The 21,124-nt window shown below is 48.0% G+C and overlaps 1 protein-coding gene across 4 annotated transcripts in view; it reads left to right on the top strand.

Annotated features, from left to right (window-relative positions):
• MRAS (muscle RAS oncogene homolog) overlaps positions 1-21,124 on the top strand; it is a 43,041-nt gene that overhangs the window by 5,522 nt on the left and 16,395 nt on the right. For 2 of the 4 annotated variants that reach the window (XM_068407295.1, XM_068407294.1), the window contains exon 2: positions 16,894-17,104. In XM_068407295.1, the coding sequence (XP_068263396.1) occupies positions 16,912-17,104 (193 nt within the window). In that variant the 5' untranslated portion in view covers positions 16,894-16,911. Of the gene's footprint in view, positions 1-16,890; positions 17,105-21,124 lie in introns of all 4 variants that reach the window. The other 2 variants (XM_068407292.1, XM_068407293.1) reach the window with 1 other exon arrangement.

The raw sequence follows: 21,124 nt of genomic DNA, 5'->3' as shown, positions 1-21,124 counted from the left end.
CACTCATTTCAGATATTAAATAAAGAGGTTGAAGAAAGAATTAGAAAGATACTGTGGAAAATAGATCCTCATGGGCAATCTTACTAGAGAGGTCCAAGATGTAAAAATGTCTGTTCTTCAGTCACCTGACAGCAGGATGGATTTCAGCTACGTCTTTAGGAGAGCTGGGAGGATGACTGATGTCTCGGCCATCACTGTAGACAGAGCAGAACGTGCCTTTCTCCAGACACAGTTTGGTGCACTGAATTCAAACAACTTGTGACTGGAACAGTTCGAGTCACCAGGGCAAACGTGGTTATCAGCAGAAACAGATAAACTAAGAAAACAATCTTGCATGCTCTAGCATTTGAGTTTGTGTAGGTAAGACTTTAATTTGCTATCAGTCTTAGGTTTCTTTTTGAGCAGTGATGGATTAGTCTTGGTCCTTGTGCAATTTTTAAAGCATTCCTGGAACACTTGTAATGCAAAATCTATTTATTTTTTTAACGTACCTGTGAGATAGGGACCTACTGTTTATCTCACTCCTACAGCTGGGGAACTGGAATATTCAGTAACACTAAACACAGCACCCAGGATCACAGAGGAAAGTCTGAAGTGGGACAGGCAGGAGGGTGCTGAAACTGGGCCTCAGTTCCCATGAAAGCCACTGAGCTCTAGTCCATGCTCTTCCTATCAGGTTCCTCCTCAGTTCCTCCTTCCCACGAGCTTCCTTCTGCCTCCATGAGGCAGCTCAGAGCACTTCCTTAGCTAGTCGAGGTGGGGTTTGGCTTTTCCAAGGGGCAAAGCTCGAGCCTGGTGGTGGAAGGAGGAAGAGCCTGGGCTCCCTGATGGAGGAGAGCCGCCTTCGCTCCGTCCCAGCCTTGTGAGGGGCACCAGTGTTTTGATTTGGGGGGAGGAAGCTGTTGCAAAGCCAGCAGAAGGAAATTTTTTTGTTGTTTTGGTTGCATGGTGAACAGTAACAATATGAGTTTTATTTCTCTGAATGTATCCACGTTTATAGGGTACTATATTTAAAAAGGAGAAAAAATGAGTCATGGGGAGCTATGCTAATGCTCGGTATTTATGTCTACCTCTTGTGAGGCTGAAGGCAGCGGGAGTTGAGTAACGCTCTTGCGAAGCGTCTAGAGGATTTACAGATCAAACTAAAACTGCTTGTTTTATTTAAAAGTTCCTTAATGCAATGGTGTTCTTTGAGAGTGCCAGTGAATTCAGCTTTCCAAGTGTTTGCTGGCCAGCGTGGCTCAGCTCCGGTCACAGGGAGAGGAAGGACTGGGACTGGGTGGGCCAAGAGCAGAGGATGGAGATGGACTCGCTGTGAGCAAACCCAGGCAGCACGATGAAAATGAGCATGTTTAGGCTTCCTGTGATACATTTTTGAGGGGTAGACTGGAAAACAGAAAAGACTGTACTAGGGTAAGGCTGGTTCTGGTTTGTGGCAACAAATACATTCTCATCTTGCAAATGTAAGAGGGGTTGAAATGCTTTTGAATAGGGAATCTGTTATTTGCGTTGCTGGAAGCACAAAGCCTAATGGTGAGTCTGATACACAATAGCTACAACAAAGACTCACCCAACCCAATTTAAAAAGATGTTAATGGACATTGGTGCAGTGGGAATCCCATCCATTTTTCCCTGAACTGACCCTCCCACTTAAAGGGCTACTAAAACATCCACCATAGCTTGTCTCCAGGTACCCGGTCACTCCAAAAAAAAAAGCATTTAGAGGATTTTTTTCTCTTAAGTTTGTGAGCCTGTGATACAAGCTCTTTACCAGTTGGTTGCTGGGACACAGAAAGACTCCAAAAAGGTATGAAATGACAAAAAGTAACAAGATGCAGATGGAATTTAATCTTTCAGACACATCCATATCGGGTCTGTCATCTGTACTTAGCATACCCAAAGAGCTCTTGAGTGGTCTGCATAGACAGCTGGCAACTAAGTAGAGATTGTGATCTTCAGAAAATACGTAGCCGATGTCTTGTGTAATACTTGGTGTGGAAGTATTAGTGCCACCAGTGTAAGTACAAGACTTGCAGGGTGGGGAATATCTGTCTGTAAAGTAGGACTCTTTGGGAAGAAGTTATTTGGTACCCAGCACTCAATCCCAGAAAGAGTCATGAAGGGCTTCCACAGAGCTGGTGCTGTTGGGTGATGAACTGGGAAGGGGGAGATGACCAAAGGATTCCCTTCAGCTCAGGAGTGCTTGCTGCTGAGCTGCAGACTGGAGGTTGGTTTGATGCCTGCTGGCATTTGGTGGGGACAAGAGTCCCTAGCTAACTTCAGAGGAGGAGGAGACATGCCCTCGTGCTCTGGCAAAATCCCAAGCTCTTTTGAATTGTTTTTGTGAAACAACAGTGCAACATCAAGTATTGCCACCATGGCTCTGAGTAGCGTAGGTACCTGCCTAGCCACAAGTCTACACCTGACATAACCCTCCTTGGAGAACGAGGCAGGTATCACCTGAGCCCATCCTGTGTACCTTCTGCTTTGCTTCCACCTGAAGAGACCTTGGTGGTAGCTGGTGAAGGATCGTAACCCTGGATTAAAAGTCTGAAGGTTATGATGAGCCGTAGCAATGAGGTGGACTTCAATGAGTACTTGCAGCTTTTTCCTCAGATAATATTTTGTAGCTCAAGGGCAGAGCTCTGGGAGAGAGACTTCTCTGTTTCCTCTGTATGCTGTGGATGCTTTTAAATTTAATCTGCAAAGAGGCAAAACAGCAAGCATGAAGAGCTGAGCGGCCCATGTGCTTTTCTTGAGGTTGGGTCTGGTCTGAAAAGCTCTGTTAAAATGCTCTGCTGAGCAGCGTTTCCTCTGTGCCTTCTGCAGAATGGCTTCGTGCGGCACAGAGATGCTGATGAGATGCTGCATCACCCCTGTCCTGCGAGCTGCGAGTGGTTTGTTACGTGAGATTTACCTGTGGAGTATTAAGTCCATCTTTGTCTTGGACTGAAGGCCTGCGGAGCGTGGAAGGTCTTCCATGTTAATCAGCAAAGTTAGCTAAGGGGATACATAATTTCGTATTCCTTTTGCAATGTGGCAAGTCTCTTTAATTAGGCATCTGGGATTTGAATTATTAAAGAACAGAACAGTTTCAGTCTACTTTTCTGTTGGTAAAGATCTCCAGCAACCCCTTTTTATTCCTTGGATTTTGAAATTAGGAGCTTCAGAAACTATTTGAACCTCAGGAGGACAACTTCCAGGATCCGGGAGGGCAGAGAAATACAACTCTTTTTCTAAGGTCTCCTGAGCACAGCAAGTCACTCCCCATTGTTTACACACCAGCCTCACAAGAATACGGGAATAAATGTTAGGTTGTGGAAGCAAAGCAGAAAAATCGTGTTTTCAGGTGTATCTGGTGGTGAAGCATCTGTTTGTGCAGCGTAAGAATAAATCCTTTTGCTGCGCAAAACACTGGGAGCAGTTCTCTGGTTTGGAGATCAGATTGCCTTATCTGTTTTGGGGAAAAAAAAAAATAGAGGAAAATAACATTAGTTGGGGTTTCCATGGGCTTGGGAAGGCTCGCAAAGAGGTGGATGGGTCTAGCCAAGAGGAGGGAAGGGACAAAGAGGAGTTGTCTACGCCAAAGGGTTGCTGAACTGGAGCGGTGGGTGGAGGTCTGCCACCTTTAAGGCAGTGAATGAGGAGCTGGGGAAGGTGAGGAAGTGCCTGCTAGCGGCCGTGATGGGGGCAGAGGGGCAGGCAGCCCTGGGCAGGGCGTCCTTGGGGGCAGGGGGAGGTGAGGGACTTGCTGACAAAGCCACTTGGCCCCAACAAGCTCCCAAAATGCCTGCCAAGCTCAGGAGCGCTCTGGCTCCCCAAACCCTCCTGACCCCAGGCTAACGTGCTCTGGCTCCCGTTTGAGACCGGTGCGCTTCAAAAGCCTTGTCGAGCGGAGGGGTGGGTGGACACGGTGGGTGGAGCTGGTGACCCAAAATACCATTTCCCCTTCCTAAGGCTGGGCGTACACCCAACTTGTGTCTCTGTGTGGTAAAAGGATATGAACCAAAAGTGCTGAGGGATGCAGTGGTTAAATTGAAACATGCTGTGGCAGGATGAAAGTAATCTTGTCCCTTACCAGCCCTTAATGCTTTGGGGCTTTATTTATTTTTTTTTCAAGTGGCTGCAATCCGTGCTGGCTCTATCTGTGCTTTTACTAGAGAGATTTTTATATGCAGAAACATGTCAAGACACCATCAGGGTAAACAATCCCAGCTCAAAAGGTCAAGGTAAAACATAAGTGTATCTATCTACAGTCGTCTTTCAGTTCAGATTTTATTTTTGCAGTGTCCTTGAATGTGCTGAAGCGTATGGAAAAGACCCCAACATGGAGTGAATGTCCTTTAGGGAGAACCCAGCAGTTCAAAGAAGGGCCAAATCCAAATTTCTTCCTCTTTCTGTGAGTCTGGTGTGTAAAAATTGATGCAAATGAGAGATGTACCTGAGTTGCCAAGAGTAACTTTGCTTGGTGTTTAAAAATAATGGCAGTATACAGGCACAGGAATGGCATATGAGACCTACTAGAAGGTCAGAGCAACACAACGCTGCATCCCACTATTTGAGACAAGACCTTGATGTCTTGACTCCATTGTGACTTTGCAGCAGGATAGCTGTACTTCACAGCTGTGTAGTGGATGGAAAAAAAAATGTATTTTTCCTGGGCTCTGACAGCAGAACCTAAATGTTTCTGTGAAAATTCTCAGCCAAGATCTGCAGGGGGTCAAAACTGTGAGAGTATCTGAGCAAGGAAACCTATTCACCCAGGAGAGCAGAGTGAACTAAAACGATGCTCTGGAAGAGCTACTCAAGGACCTCAAGGACCAGGGATTCTTCTTTGAAAGTAGCTCTTGATTTGACCTCGAGAGTCCAGACTCGGAAACTTTGTCCAGTTGCTTTGCTTTGTTCAGTTCCTGTGTGATCTTACCTGTGAAATGACCCTTCCCATTGCCCAGGTAAAGCAGAAGTCCTCGACGCTTGTGGGAGCCAGCACTGTACCACTGCAGGTACAACTGCACGTAGTACCACTCACATTTAAGGTAAACTAAGTGTGTCCAGCCCCAGTAAATGATGAGCAGTGTGGTGCTATTGGTGTTTAACTGGTGTTTTATCCTCTTGTCCCATCAAAGGTCCTTATCCAGCCCTTCTCCAATACTGAGTGCCATGTTTGCTGTCTGAGCTGCCATGGGGAGGGAGGTCCTCGGTGGGTCGGGTGTAGCCCAGCACATCTCCTCACCCCTCCGGGACAGCACCCCCTCAGGGAACCTGACTGCACACTCTCTGGAGACGTGTTAGTGCCAGCCCGATGGTTAGACAGGAGGCATCATCTTCGGCGTGGGGCGCTGGGAGGCTGAGCACCTTCAAGGCTGACTTCTGAAATGGGTATAACCATGTGTGGAGTGTTTCTCCCACGTGAGAATCAGTTTATAGGGCAAAACCAGAAGATGTTATTGTTTGCTGTGTGTGAAAGACGCTTCGTGGCGATGGCAGCGGAGATTATGCCTCTCCCTTTTCCTTTAACTGCAGAGAGACTTTGCTGTTGCTTTTTCTTTTCTTTCTGCACCCTTCCCTCCCCCAAATGGCAATTGATTTTTGAGAGGGTTTATCTTTTCCCGAAGGTGTGAGTGAATTTCTGATGTGGTTGCACAGAGGTAGTGGTGGTTGGAGCCCTGATGTTGCCTCGTTCATCGGAGGTGCTTCACCTCATTAATGTTTATAAATATGTAAAGGGCAAGTGTCACGAGGATGGAGCCAGGCTCTTCTCGGTGACATCCCTTGACAGGACAAGGGGCAATGGGTGCAAGCTGGAACACAGGAGGTTCCACATAAATATGAGGAAAAACTTCTTTACGGTGAGGGTGACCGAACACTGGCACAGGCTGCCCAGAGAGGTGGTGGAGTCTCCTTCTCTGGAGACATTCAAAACCCGCCTGGACGCGTTCCTGTGTGACATGATCTGGGTGATCCTGCTCCGGCAGGGGGATTGGACTAGATGATCTTTTGAGGTCCCTTCCAATCCCTGACATTCTGTGATTCTGTGATTCACGAGAGTGCAGAACACTTTTGAGGTGTGAATTCCCATAACGTGCTAATCCAGCCAAGTGCTGGAGACTCGCGTGCTGGCACTGTTTGAATCCATAATGCGGCACCACCTGCCAAGCCATGAGGCATAATGAAAGTGTTAATGAATGTATATATATACCCTCCCACACTGCTGCAAGTTGAATGACTTAGAAGCTGAGGCAGGTTTGAAACAAACCCTTTTCTTCTCAGAAAGGGTTATTAGATATTGGAATGGGCTGCCCAGGGAGGTGGTGGTGTCACCATCTCTGGAGGGGTTTAAAAAAAGACTGGACATGGCACTTAGTGCCATGGTCTAGTTGCCATGGTGGTGTCAGGGCAATGGTTGGACTCGATGATCCCAGAGGGCTCTTCCAACCTGAGTGATTCTGTGATTCTGTTTAGACTGAGCATAGAAGGAACAGGCTTAGGGTATCCTGGTGTGGGTCTGTGCCGAAAGTAGGGGGTGGCCACAGGGGTCGGAAGTTGGGTCAACTGACCTGTAGGGTGTTTTCAAAGATGTGTTGATTTTCGGCTGCTGCTCTCAGATATATGGAATCATCCACTCATGACACCTGAGAAGAAACTTGAGCGTCCAACAGGTACTGAGCAGCACCGGCTGGGACCTCGGTACATCTTTTCCAAAGGGGTGTCCTTGCAGGATGCTTCTCTCTGGTGCTGGCAGGGTGAATGCACTCGATAGGAGGGAGGACTTGAGTCATGCATGGGTAAACTCTGTTCCTCAAGGGTGGTTTGGCCAGTTGCCTGCTGGTCTGAACATCAAGATGTGCGTTGGCCACTGGGAAGGCTTGCCCGGGCTGGCAGGGAGCAGGAGGAGGACAGCAGGGAGGGAGCTGACGGCCGAGGAGGTTGCCAAAGAGAAGGGCTGAGAAGAGGCGCTGGGGCTGGCCAGGCACGTGGCTGGGATGCTGGCGGTGTACGTGCACCCTGTCCTCAGCCGGGTTTGTGGGGACGCTGTGGCTTCGTAGAGGCAGAGGAAGGGGCCATGCAGCCCCCCCATCCCGCTCCTCACCCTGGTTCCCAGCCCCGAGCTGTGCCCGCACTCCTCTTTCAGACAAGCCCATTGGATTTGCCAAGTACGGAGTCGCATCCCCAGCGTGTCGTACGTAAATAAGAGGCTCATGCTCTTGGCAGACGCTGTAACGAGCCTGGAAAAAATGACTGTTATGGGTCCTGGGCCAGTGATGAGATCTTGGAGTCTTCCAAGTGACAGAGTAACGACATGGACCCAGGAAATGCCTGGAAAATAGCCTTCTACGTGATTCTGGGATTGAGAGTCATGAAATTTTACCTAAAATCTGCCAAGTGCCTCTTTGGGTAAACCTGGGAGATGGTGTTTATGTGAACCTGGGAGATGGCTGTTTCTTCATCTTCTGAAGTCCATGCTGGTGAAGCTCTACTAGAGCCCCAGTGTCACAGACTAGCACTCCTGTACCTGTAAGTGAGTGCTCTTCTGTACCTGTCGATGAGTATTAAATGGGTTGTGGGGAACCAGGAGGACTGTCCTCGTCCCAGGAGCCTAGGAAAATTGGCAGAGCGCCCTACAAGCCTGCCTTGTGTCCTGGGGTGTAGAGGTGTTGCAGAAACATCTGTGCTGCCCCATAGCTCACAGGTAGTTCCAGGGAACTCTGCCATGCAGAGAGGGAATGGGTGATCTGTTTTTTTTATCCATAGGATATGGACAATAGTCTTTTTGCCTAGAAAGGATATAGTCCTGAGTCCTGTTTTGGAGAAAATTTGCAGTAGAGCACAGGTTTTGGAAATAGGCTGGAGATCCCTGCTCTTCTCACCTTCCTCCACCTGCCCCAAGAGAGGGAGCATCAGCCTGGGATTTGATAGGATTCACCCATCCCCTCGTGGAAATGCTGTTACCAGGGATCTTCACAGCCTTCAGCTCCTTACAGCTGTCTAAAGAGATGCAAAGTGTGTTTGCCAGGAGGGAAAGGACTCTTTAAAAAGCCATTTACATCCCGAAAGGCATCCGGTAGCAACACTGGAGATGTAAAAAGCATTAAATACTGAATTGAGCCTGACTGGAAGACAAACTTGGAGCCAAATGCAATGATTGATTTGCAGGAGGGTGACTGGAATGAGATGGCCCTGTACCCTTTCTATCCATAAACCATCTCCAAAGCATCCGTAGGTGCCATGAAGTCTGTGCATCGGCTCGGGCGTGCCTGCACTGTGCATGGCATCATGTCCGTAAGACCACAGCGCAACCAGCCATCGAGGAGCTGGGTGGAGGGGTGGGTTGTTTTGGCAGGGGGGTGCGGGGCCGTGGTGGGGAAAGCAGGGTGGAGCCGTGAGGATAGTCATAGAATCACAGACTGGTTTGGGTTGGAAGGGACCTTAAAGATCATCTAGTTCCAACCCCCCTGCCACGGGCAGGGACACCTTCCACCAGACCAGGTTGCTCCAAGCCCCATCCAACCTGGCCTTGAACACTGCCAGGGAGGGGGCAGCCACAGCTTCTCTGGGCAACCTGGGCCAGGGTCTCACCACCCTCACAGCAAAGAATTTCTTCCTAATATCTAATCTAAATCTCCCCTCTTTCAGTTTAAAACCGTTCCCCCTCGTCCTGTCACTCCATGCCCTTGTAAGTCCATGCTGGGCAGCTCTTGGTGCTGCTCGGGATCCCCTCCACAGCTCCGTGCTGCGGCACACGAATTCATCGCATGGACCGCTTCCACCTGCCCAAGGCGATGCTGGCCGAGGCCAGGAGGGCTGTGCCACGCACATCTGGCTGTGCCACGCACATCTGGCTGCGGCACCAGCAGCAGGGCCATGTGCAGGCAGCAGAGACTCTGCCTGCAAACCGAGCACTGGGCTATTGCTTTGGAAACCTCGCTGAGCAGTGTAAGAGCAGCAAAACCAGCCAGGGCAGTGGCTTTGGGGTCTTTTTATTGGTGTGTCAGCAGGCTGGGATGTGTAGGAGGGAAGCTGCCCATTTCCAGGGATTGTGCGAGCAGGAAGGGCAGCTATTGGAATTTGAAGCTGCTTCCTCCACTGTAAATTTTGCTCTTGTTGTGTTATCTCTGGCTGGGCAGGGCAGGGGAACATCTTGGCTATCTGATTTTTTTGCTCCAGTGTGTTTAGGTCAGCTTCATCAGTTCCATGATAACATAGGAGAGGCATTCCTGGCCTCACTAGTGAAGAATTTTCAAGAGTAATACACGAATCTGTCATCCCCTGATGTCTCCCAAGAGCTTTGGAAATAAATGAGTAAGGAAAGGGATGGTGGAATTAAACACACAAGAAGAGATGGAAGTAAAAGTAGCTGAGCCATCCGCTTCCTCAGGCCCCAGTTGCTGTGCAGGGACGCTCTCATTTCACGCCCTGCCAAAAGGCTTGGATCAACCTCCAGTGGACACCCCTCAACTGGCAATGGAGGTTGTAGCAGAGTGGGAGTCGGCCTCTCCTCCCAGGCAACTAGCGACAGGACAAGAGGACACAGCCTCAAGCTTCACCAGGGGAGGTTCAGGTTGGATATTAGGAAGCATTTCTTCTCAGCAAGGGTCATTAGCCATTGGAAGGGGCTGCCCAGGGAGGTGGTGGAGTCACCATCTCTGGAGGGGTTTAAGAAAAGCCTGGACATGGCACTTAGTGCCATGGTCTGGTTGACATGGTGGTGTCGGGGCAATGGTTGTACTTGATGATCCCAGAGGGCTCTTCCAACCTGATTGATTCTGTGGGGTCTGTGAGATACAGGAATGGATCTCACATCTGGATTCTCCGACCAAACTGGCAGCAGCAGTGCTGTAACTCTACAGATGACCCAAATCTGACTTAAGTGTTGTTTTTAATTAAAAAAAAAATAATAATAATCTGGCTTCTGCATCCGACTGTTGGCTTGTCAGAGCCTCTGACAGGAATCTTCTTACGTATTTTGAAAAGGGCACCACAGCACCGCGAGAAACAGGCTGAAGATTAATGGAGTCATTGTGGGAGGTGGAGGAGGAGATGGGGAGGGAAGCGGAGTTCGTTTCGGGTGACATTTGTCGATACGCTTGACGCACGCTGTGCTGCGTTTACGTACAGATCGGGACACCGACAAGCACGTGCTTCCAAGGAAACAGGAGCGAGCCCCCGAGCCCAGCCTGGCCACGGGAAAGCTGCTGCTCGGTGCCACAGCGAGGGCTCCTTACCGCTGAAGGAGTCGCAGTGGGGGGAGCCGGGGGGCCGCCTACCACCTGAGCGATTTCCAGTGACGTGGCTTTTATTGTTATTATTTGTTCAGACTATAATTCTGTGTTTCCTGAAATAACCACCCGGTATTCATCAGGCTGCTGCTCCCTTTAGTTGCCTTTTGTGTTAATCTCAAGTGCTTCATTACTCCCCCGGTGCGTTTTCTTTCTCTTACAGTAAATCTGAGCAGCATCTGGGTGGTGGAGGAGGCAATGCAATCTTGGGTTGAAGAGAAGGTCTGGCCGGCACAGGAAGCCAGGGAGGAGTTTAGGGAGCGCAGCCCTCGGGATACAGCATCTTTTTGCACTGGAGGAGAATTCACAAGGCCACTTCCAGGACCCACAGCTACGTCCCCCCAAATTCAAAACCCAACCAGTTGCAGCTCTTTATTGCTGGGTTGAGGATTTTATTTTTAAACAACAGTTGGTTTATGACTTTTTTTTCTCTCCTCTTCAGTAGCAATCTGATAGTGCTTTGATCACTGCTGCAAAAGGAAATGCTTGTAATTTCCTGTGCAGGTCTTGCCAGGTGCTGGGCTCCATCAGATCTCCTGGAAGCTGATGGGAGTTGAGAGCGCTCTCACCTGGCAGGATCCTCCTTATTAGAAAACCTCCGAGAGCTGAAATTTCACTTGGGTTTTGAGCAACCTAATGCCAGAACAACAAAGGGCTTCAGGCTCTGGCTTCCCACGTGATGGATCTCTTCCATGCTGGCTTCCCACTGAAGACTTGCATGTGGTCCAGCTTTTGCTCGCTGTGTCCTTTTTGAGGCATTGACTGGGCAGGAAGACTGACAGAGTGGAGGAAACCTGGCTAAGAGCTAATCAATCATCTTTATTTAATAATAATTGGTTGTTCATACACCTACGGGTCCTTTGGCGCTCGAAGGTTTGGGACATGGTCATGCCTACTTGAGGGAGAAATTCCTGAAGTTCATTTGGTCCTGATCAGCATGACTCAAGGGAGGCAGCTGCCTCCTAAAAGGGCATGTCCTGTGTTTCAAGAGTTCTCAGTAGCTCCCAGTCCAAGGGATTGCCTGCAACACAGAAGGCTGAACTATTTTGGTACCTGGCGAGCGTCTCTGGGTGTGTCGTGGTGGTTGGGTGGCTGCAGCCAGCAGTCTGCAAGAGGAACAGAGAGGGAAGTGTTGAGATCTTGGAGAGTTTCAGCCCTGGAGGCATTGCATGGAGCTGCTAATGCTTGCAAAGTGGCCGGGTAAAAGGGCGTAATCGAGTGAGCTGTGGCTAGAGGAAGAGTTATTAATTGCAACCGTAGGAGTAGTTGGCAGCCTCGGTGGCTGATAGTCTTCCTCAGCCTCAGGTGAGGTTGGTGTCTTCTGGCAGGCTGTATGTGAAGAGCTATCCATGGACCAAAGCAAGCTGACAACAGAAAAATTCCCTTGGCTGTGGGCTGATGGAGTTGGTCAGCATACATACAGGTACCGAAGCATATGCTACATTTCAGCCTATTGCTAGAGTGCCCACAGGCTCCCTGAAGTTCTCACTTTTGGAGAGCTGCAGCAGAGGAGGAGGGAGCTGGTGGTTCCCACGCAGACCCTGCTGCAGCTTTTCCTTGGGGTTTCATAACAGAATTAAGCAATTTGTGTCGCGTGTTGCCTTGGAGACCGTAAATCACTGTCATGCTGGGCTTCTCTGTCAGGGATCCGGTGTCTTTAATCGCACTAACCTCCTCTGCAAACCCAGGGCTTGGTTCTGAGCTCGTTTACCTGCTGTAATGGCTTTGCCCTGGGAGCTCGGCCTCCAGGAGAGCAGAGCTGGAACCAGGGATAGGGGTGCTCGCACATTGAATATCAAATATCTGGGGTCGATTTTATTATTGTTGGATGTGGCCACACCTCTGCTCAGGACTACCTACATGTTGTGGTGACTTGGGGCTCGGTGGTCCAGTTGCACAACCTAAGCTGAATTTCTCCATCTGTGGTGTTTTTATATGACTTGGCTGCTCCGAGAGGACAGCTCAGCCCTTCCACTCCATCCCCACGTCCAGACAGGTAACTGGGGGTTTATGCAGTTTATTCTGCCTCCATAAAAAAATCCTTTTTGCAGAGGAGGCTCAGCCTCAGTGACACTCTTGGGTCAGCGTTTCTCTTTTTTTCCTTGCCATCTACCCCAGAACTAGCCACGTTTCTGACTGTCTCAGCATTGTGCTGTCAGGACACAGATCTTGCCAGTGTGTACGAAGACGGTGGCATAAATCAGCCTCCCTCGAGTGACTTAACCAGAGCCCTGACGGCATTCGTCAGCGTACGGTATGGTTCCTTCTCTTGGCTCCTTCAAAATAAACAACGATATAAATTGTAAGATGATTATCATCAGAGCTCATTAGCGTATTACCACATGCTGCTTTGTATTCAGACAATAGATAAAAACGTCTCTGCTTCGTTTTTCTCAGTCAGATCGACAGCAAACACGCTTATTCTTGCTCCCATCTGAGGAGGACTGTGTCAGTACTCTTGCCAAAAACACATGAAAATCAGCCCAAGTCTTGTGCACTTGCCCGTAGTGACGTAACCAGCCGGCGCGGAAGCTCTGCCCACGTTTGGGAGTGTTTAATGTTTTCCAGGAGGTGACATACGTTGTTTTTAAGGTTTGATTTATTAGCTCGTTTAGATGATAATCTTGTCAGCGCATGAGCTGTCTTCTTGCTTTGGTTATCAGGGCAGGTGGAGGTGGAGAGGGATTGAAGTACTTGGCTTTCGGAGGGGTTGCATTACGTACCTGCGTGTTGGGAGCACGGGACCTCAGTAAAAAGAGAAGTGTTTCCATGAGCAGTAGAAACATAGAATCACACAGAATCGATCAGGTTGGAAGAGACCTCTGGGATCATCGAGTCCAACCATGTCCAAACATCTAAACTTCCTCCCTTTTGCCACTGGAATTTTTCATCTGTTCATGCTAACATCACCTAAAATACGGGGGGTTGTGCTCAACGAACCAGTCTAAAGTTCTTGACTTATTTTTTTTAATTTTATTTTTTTTTTTCCATTCAGTTCTTGCTGTTCTCCCCAGGCTACGTAATACTCAGTCTGGTAGCTTAGACATACAGCGTGACCAAGCTTCTGGAACCGACGGGAAGCAAATGCCCCGATTCAACCCATAAGCGTGTTGGGCAGAGTCACAGTTTGTACAACGGGCTAAATATTATCCTAGTCCTTTGGGGAGCGTTTCATGCGAGATAAGCTCGAGGCTTCTTAGCAGGGAGTTAAAGGGGCTGGTACAATGAAAATGTAACGCTTGTCTGCGGAGCAGCAGCTTGTGGTTTTGCGATGAGGTCAAAAATGGTGCACAAACGGAGCATGGTTTTCACATCCGCAGCCTGTCCCCCGCCATGTCAGTAACAATCAGTCTTTCATGCCGCCTGGCCAGAGCTGCTCCGCCGTGTAAGGAAGGATGGGGTGAAATCTTGGCCACGGGCAAAGCAAAAAATTGTCATCAAATGTGTTGGGAGGGGGCAGGGTTTTAGCCAGGGTCTCTGTCCTGAAGAGCCTGTGAGGATCGTCTGACTCAAGCAGGGTTCCATGGAAAGAAAACTTGGTCTTCCAAGCAAAAATGAGAAGCTTAGTTGAAATTCATAGGTTTCTATGCAGCCAAACATGCTGCTTGTTGATGTGTGATCTTGTCAATATGAGAAAGTTGCTTACTCTCCCAAAAATGGGGGTAGGAAACTTTTCCTACGGATTACGGTGAGGAACTGCAATAAGACTGGTTGAGACCTCAGCTGGTGCTTGGTCTCCTTCTCCCTGTCCACCAGCTGTTGCTTGCAGTGGAAGTTCTTGCTGTTCTTAAGAATTTCCTCCAAAGATAGTTTAGAAACAAGCAGACTTGATAATGTTTCTTCTTGCTCTGAAAATTTGGGCTTGTCTCGACTTGGATGAGAGGCCTTTGCAGTTCTTACTAGCCTCAGTGATCTTCACCCCTGAGATCACCCTCTGTCTCCCTCTTATGGGGTTTTCTTTTTAGAGGAGAAACTAAGACAGACCCTATACATTGGGTTCAAGGAGAAATGAACCAGTACATGACCTTAATTAGGAGTCATTTAACCTGCACAACATACAGATTATGCATATGGGAAGTTATTCCTGACCCTCAGAAGTCCCTCAAGTGCAAGCTGTACCTTGTCTTCATGCATAATGTGGTGCGGAGGATGGAGGAGAGGGGATTCCCTCGTTTAAAAAATGGAGGGGTTTTCTCTTTTGTCATTGAGCTGTGACTGTCGGTGGGAATGTACCTCCCAGAGTTGTGTCCTGCTGGCACTAGTTGGATTATGGTGTGGTGATCAGGGGCAAGAAGTATCCAGGAACCCTTGTTCTCATGCCTACCTTGTGGGCAGAAAAAGCATAGAGTGAATCAGTCAAGTTTTGTCATCTTGATATTATCTTTGGGCATTGCTGTCTTTTGAATGGTGCTCTCACAGCATGCCTGAGGTCACCTGCTAACATTGAATGTTTTGAGGGGTTATATTTTCGATTATGGCTCAATTTCCACAGTTGCTTTGGCCTGGGGGTCTTTTTCCCGTCATTAAAACTTAAACTCAAATGTGGATGTTCACAACTGGTTTTATTTTGTCTCCGTTCATGCACTTGAGTGGGAAGGTGGGTATGTAGTGGGGGGAAAAAGCTGGTTCATAGAGCTGTGAAATGACTGTGAAAAGCCCTTTCTCCAGGGGTGGGGTCTCCAGTGTACAGTAAGGAATGTGGGACCCCCAAACACACCAGGTCAAAAGTGCTTTTTATGGTTCAATAATTTGGATTAAGCTGAAATAGTGATTTGGGAGAAAGGGAATAGTGATATGGGAGACAACTACCTGAAGAGAGGTTGTAGCAGAGTGGGAGTCAGCCTCTTCTCCCAGGCAACTAGCGATAAGACAAGAGGACACAGCCTCAAGCTTCGCCAGGGGAGGGTCAGGTTGGACATTAGGAAGCATTTCTTCTCAGCAAGGGTCATTAGCCATTGGAAGGGGCTGCCCAGGGAGGTGGTGGAGTCACCATCTCTGGAGGGGTTTAAGAAAAGCCTGGACATGGCACTTAGTGCCATGGTCTAGTTGACACGGTGGTGTCAGGGCAACGGTTGGACTCGATGATCCCAGAGGGCTCTTCCAACCTGATTGATTGATTGACTACAGAAACCAGAAACTAAACTTGGAAGTCAGATATCTTGTTCAATGTGAAACCAAAAGATTAGGGGGTTACGTTCTTGTCTGTTCGAAAAATAGTCCAAGCTGGCTTTTGCGTCTCTTCAGAAATGAAGAGTCAAAGCATTTTGTTTGGAAAATATAAAAAATGAAAGAATTTCTGGAAAAAATGTGTTGTTTTTTTTTTTCTGTACTATAGGCTGAAATAAAATTATATTAGGCGTCGACTCAGCTTGCGCTGTGCACACAGCAGCCCTGCAGTCTGGGTGCCTAAGCACCACCTGGGCCAGCCGCAGCACCGAGCACATCAGCCTTGCTGAGTGGTTTTGGAGAATGAAGAAGTTAGAGTTTTCTTCTTAATGAAGGAAAAATCCCTATGGTTATTGGGAAAGCCTCCAAAAACTTGTGTGGGGTAGTGGGGATACAGGTGCCTGCAGCAAGTGCCACCACAGCTGCTCCCGCGCTGGACGGCTTGAGTGAAGAAAACCAATACCAAGGAAATCAGTTGTCCTTATCATTAGGATAGTTTGGGTTTGGTTTGTTTGGGTTTTTAGATGTCTGAAAAACCTCCCTGAAAATGCAGCAGTTATTCAGATGTGGGAGATGGCCACCCTTTTCCCATGTGATCTGAGCGAGCATCACTGCGAGGACACTGACCTCCGTAGCGTACGTACAAAACCACTCGCCTGGCTGCTTCTTAACCAAGCAGCCCCTGCTGTTGGCTGGTGAAATGGGCTGTCCAGCTATGGTTGCCTCTTCTCCTTTCTCCACACGTGTGCCATTGCCACGGCAGGGTTGGGGTGGTTTGTTTTGGTTTTTTTTAAAAAAAAAGGCAAAACAAAACCCACCTGTCGTTCCCAGCCTGCTGCCTTCTTGGTTTATTTCTCAAGCTTGAAAATGAGGGAGAAGCAAGCAGCTAAGTGCATTTTTGTCTGCTGATGGAGCCAGGATTAGACCTTTAACTCTGGTTTCACCCATCACCACCAGTTCTGCCTGCAGATCTGGCCCCAGGATGTAACGCACCGTTTAATGTTTGCTGTACCTCTGGTTGAGCAGTGAAGAACAGCATGACTCTGGCTTATCAATGGGGTTTGGTCACTGGCAACTGGAAATTATCTGGAGCTTGACAGCTGCGCTCAGCCAGGGTGATTTTTGGCATGGCCATGTGGGCCCAGCCCCTATAGGAAAGATATTGAGATGATAAAAGTTTTGCACATGCATTTGGTGGCAATTAGTGATCCTTGTAGACGAGGCTGGAGTAGAGCCACAGCGGTGAGGTTGTCTGCGCTTCTAAGTGATGGTTCTGAGTTGTGGTGGAGCTGCTGGGGAGGGTAAGTGCTGTTGCTCCTGTCCAAAAGGACTTTGGGTGTCAGTACTGCCTTCATCCTCACCTCGTAGGCAGCAGGTAAAAGCTGCCTTGTGCACATTGCCCTCTTTTCGTTGCTAACGAGTGATCGGAGATGATCTCTTTCTCCAGCAGGTTTAGCACACTGGAAGCATGGCTACAAGTGCCGTTCCCAGCGAGAACCTCCCCACGTACAAGCTGGTGGTGGTTGGAGATGGTGGCGTGGGGAAGAGTGCTCTCACCATTCAGTTTTTCCAGAAGATTTTTGTGCCGGACTATGACCCAACTATTGAAGACTCCTACCTGAAGCACACGGAAATAGACGGGCAGTGGGCAATTCTTGATGGTAAGCAAGCTACTCTCATGGTCCCCTTTCCCTTCTAGCTGGGCCTAAGTGCAAGTAGACCTCAATACCTCCCCACACTTCAAGAAAGATGTTGAGGTGTTGGAGCGAGTCCAGAGGAGGGCGACCAAGCTGGGGAAGGGTCTGGAGGGTCTGACCTCCGAGGAACGGCTGAGGGAGCTGGGGGTGTTTAGCCTGGAGAAGAGGAGGCTCAGAGGTGACCTTATTGCCATCTACAACTACCTGAAGGGAGGTTGTAGTGGAGTGGGAGTTGGCCTCTTCTCCCAGGCAACTAGCGATAGGACAAGAGGACACAGCCTCAAGCTTCGCCAGGGGAGGTTCAGGTTGGACATTAGGAAGCATTTCTTCTCAGCAAGGGTCATTAGCCATTGGAAGGGGCTGCCCAGGGAGGTGGTGGAGTCACCATCTCTGGAGGGGTTTAAGCAAAGACTGGACATGGCACTTAGTGCCCTGGTCTAGTTGCCATGGTGGTGTCAGGGCAACGGTTGGACTCGATGATCCCAGAGGGCTCTTCCAACCTGGTTGATTCTGTGATTCTGTGCCCTTGTGTCCCCTCCTACTCCGCTGTGGGCTGCCAGGAATTTGAGCACAGACTGGCCTGCGAGCTGCGGCGCGTGGTCTGCAGCTGATCTCCAGCAAAGCTCCTGCTTCCAGTTGCATTCCTTCCAGTTCTGCACAGAAATGTTTCTTGCAGGAGTGTAAAAACCTATAGATCATCACAGACGTTTGGGGTAGGCTTCTACGGAGGGTGAATTATAGCACTGTGAGGTGGCTATTGCTAATGATGCTTCATTGTGGTTAGGCTCATCCCCTGGGAAATAACAGTGAGTGGGTAACTGAAGGAGGGTTATAACCAGAAAGAACATTTAATCAAAACTGTCATCCACTGACAGTGAAGAATTGTAACACCTCTTAACTCCCATCATTCAGGCGTGATGTTTTCATATCTAGTTACCTGTTTCGTTTAAGTATGGGTAAGGTACCAGCCTGGAGAGCTGCTGTAACCAAGATCTTTCAGTTCTTTGAAGAAAAACTGCTTTTTTTTAAAAAAAAACAAACCAAACCAAACAAACAAAACCAGCCAACCCCCCCCCCCAAAAAAAAAACCAAAACCAAAAAAATCTTTATTCTGCAGGTGAGGAAAAAGCCCTATATTACCTAAAGCTGCAACTTACTAGTTTGTGCTGGAAGACACACACTGACCACAGCCATAAGGGGAACCTTGCTGTTAAATGTTACAAGGTTTGTTTGGCTTTATACAATAATTAGGTGGTACATAAAAGCAAGCAAATATTTTGTGCCTTAATTACCCAAGCGCATGTATGTGGCCACTAAAACAACTCAACTAAGTTGAACTCGCTTGCGTCAAGTTCCTACCTCCACCCTCTTGTCATGAAGGCACTCAAGGTCTTTGCTGTCTCTGTGTATGTGTCATTGGTGTGTGGGGACAGAAAACTGGGGGACTGGCATGAGTGGTGGAACGTGGAGGCTGGTGAGGTTTGCTGTGAAGACCATGAGCTTGATTTGGAAACTTGGGATCTTCGTTGCACTCTTAAGGATTTATCAGATACAATTTAGTGAGTAATGGCCCCAAGATCCTTAAAGAACAGCCTTTACTCAGTATTTTTTTTAAAAAAAACCCCAACTTAATCTTGCCAACGTTTGTTCATTTAAATATGTTAGTAGTTGATAGCTGATATGAGGGAATATTTGTGAAACTGGTGCCCAAATGTCTCTCTTGTTGTCATCTGCATCAGAGATACCTTCTCTCAATTAACCATCACATAATGTACCTGTGCACCTTTATTTTTAAAATGACAGTGTTGTATAAAAGAAAAATCCAATCCCTCTGTAAACGAAATTCATTCTTTCTTTTCAGTCCAGAATCCAGCCCTCTAAAACAAGCAAACTTTATCTTTGCTGGTATGCCCCATGCTCTGATATAACAGTACCAGCTGCTGTACACGTCGGCGTTGGCTGAAACAGCCTGGGGTTTGTAAATGGTTTGAAAGTAGAAAAGGCATCTTTCACTGAATGTTTGGAATTTTTGTTTACTCAAAAAAAATCAAAAAACCAGCCCTGACCTGGGGTGGGAGTGAGGAAAGAGGTTGTTCTCCAACAAGCAGAAACTTAACCCTTTGTTTTAATGAAAAAGCCTTTCTTCTGTTGAGATGGAGCTTAGTGGCTGTACTGGGGTTGAACTGAAGTCAGCTGTGGCCTTGAATGGCGTGTTGGGAATCCCTGACTTTCAGAGTTCGTGGGCCCACAGGTGCCTTGCAGCCACAGAAGTGAGACTGCAGCTTCTCCTTCTCTTTCCTACTGCTTGAGATTTTGAACAATTGGGATTTTGGAAGAAAGGTGGTGTTCTTGCTTGGAAAAGCACGTGAGCCTTTACCATCTGCCCAGCAGAAACAGGGCATAAAGGCTGACTGGCATGTGTGTCTTCTGCCACAGCTTTCTGTCATAGGCTTTGGACCCAGGCCATTCTCAGAGGTCACCATATACTTGGACAACTGCTCTTGCTGTGCTTACATGTGGTTGCGTGAATCACTTATGGTATAAAATTAGGGACAAACATGATAGGAAGGGTAAGGATGCATCATGCTAAACTCTAGACTTTCCAGTTGTCCTTTATAACCAAACCCTTTACAAGCCGATGTTTCATGCAGTGCTTGGTGGGGAGAAGAAGCTGCCCACCCCCAAAATAGGGTCTAGTTTTAGAAGATGAGACTACTAAGGGAGGATATAGCATGAGGGGCTCCATAATTTTCTAAGTTCGCAGAAATAGTTATTAAAACAAAAAAAGCAAATACATTGGCATCCAACAACTTAATAAAAAAAACAACCACAAAGAAAACCAAAAGAAAACACAGCCCACTCCCTTCCAGGCTGTTGCCTGAGCAGTTCTGTACAAAGCTTCTCTAGCATTTGGTATCTGCACCAGCATTATGTTGTTTAAAAAAACCCCTTGTGCTAGCCAGCTTGCATAAAGCATTTGGCTTCCCTCCATGAAGACCTCCACTCCCATTTATTCAACAGCACTAACTGGCAGCGTGATGAAATGTTTGACTTGCATTTTTTTTCCTTTGCTGAAATCTCTCACTGAAAGTAGACTCAAACGGAATAGGCTTTTGTTTCAGATTTTAGACCTTGGAGCCAAACCTACATTCAAACTCTTCTTTTCCATATTTGCTCTCTGGCTGGGGCATGTCTATGTGTCTATTTTCTTAACCAAAGCAGAGTCTATGATAGTTTCCTGCCTCCCAGAAGACTGTGGGACCTGTGCTTGGTGTGTTCAGGTCCAACACCTCACAAAAATACTTTACTGTTGCCTTTCTGGCAGCTTTAGAAGACCATCGATGTAGTGTTTGGAGGACAAGTGTTGCAGAGTGGAACCTGCATAAGGGGTGCAAAGGCAATTCGTGGCTAGCCCATTTTTTCAGTTGCTGCCACCCCAACAAGGCTTTAAGATCAGCCTTCAATGTTTTATGCATGTGTTATCTTCCTTTATTCCCTGCTGAAATCAGCACAGTGATGTGCTTGGTTAAATGCATTCACACACAAGTGCTGTATAGACGCATCGGGTCAGAACTAAGCTGGGGCCAGGGTTAATCTGCTTTGATTAGCTGTTGCTCCAAGTGAGTTGCTGTCGTTAATTTTGTACCTCCTTTCTGTGTGCAGGCTAACTTAGCAATTAGCAGAGGATTTCTTTTGGTGTGGCTGCAAAATGCCGGTCTGGAATTATTCATCTGGGCATGAAGCCAAAAGTGGAATACCTCAAGATGGCAAAAAAATTTCCCAATGGTTCAAAATTCCTTATGGCTTATAAAGCCCACGTAGATAAAAAGGTGGTGAGGAAGAGGAGAGGAAGAGATGGCCACAAGCACATGGCTTGGGCATGTTGATGAGTTGGGCTAAACCCTTAGCTGTCAGGAGGGCTGTGCCAACTGGTACCAGCAAAGCAGAATCACAGAATCAACCAGGTTGGAAGAGACCTCAGGG

This window comes from Nyctibius grandis, chromosome 9, assembly GCF_013368605.1.
Source record: "Nyctibius grandis isolate bNycGra1 chromosome 9, bNycGra1.pri, whole genome shotgun sequence".
NCBI classification, from domain to species: Eukaryota; Metazoa; Chordata; class Aves; order Nyctibiiformes; family Nyctibiidae; genus Nyctibius; species Nyctibius grandis.
This window is presented reverse-complemented; position numbering and strand designations above follow the sequence as displayed.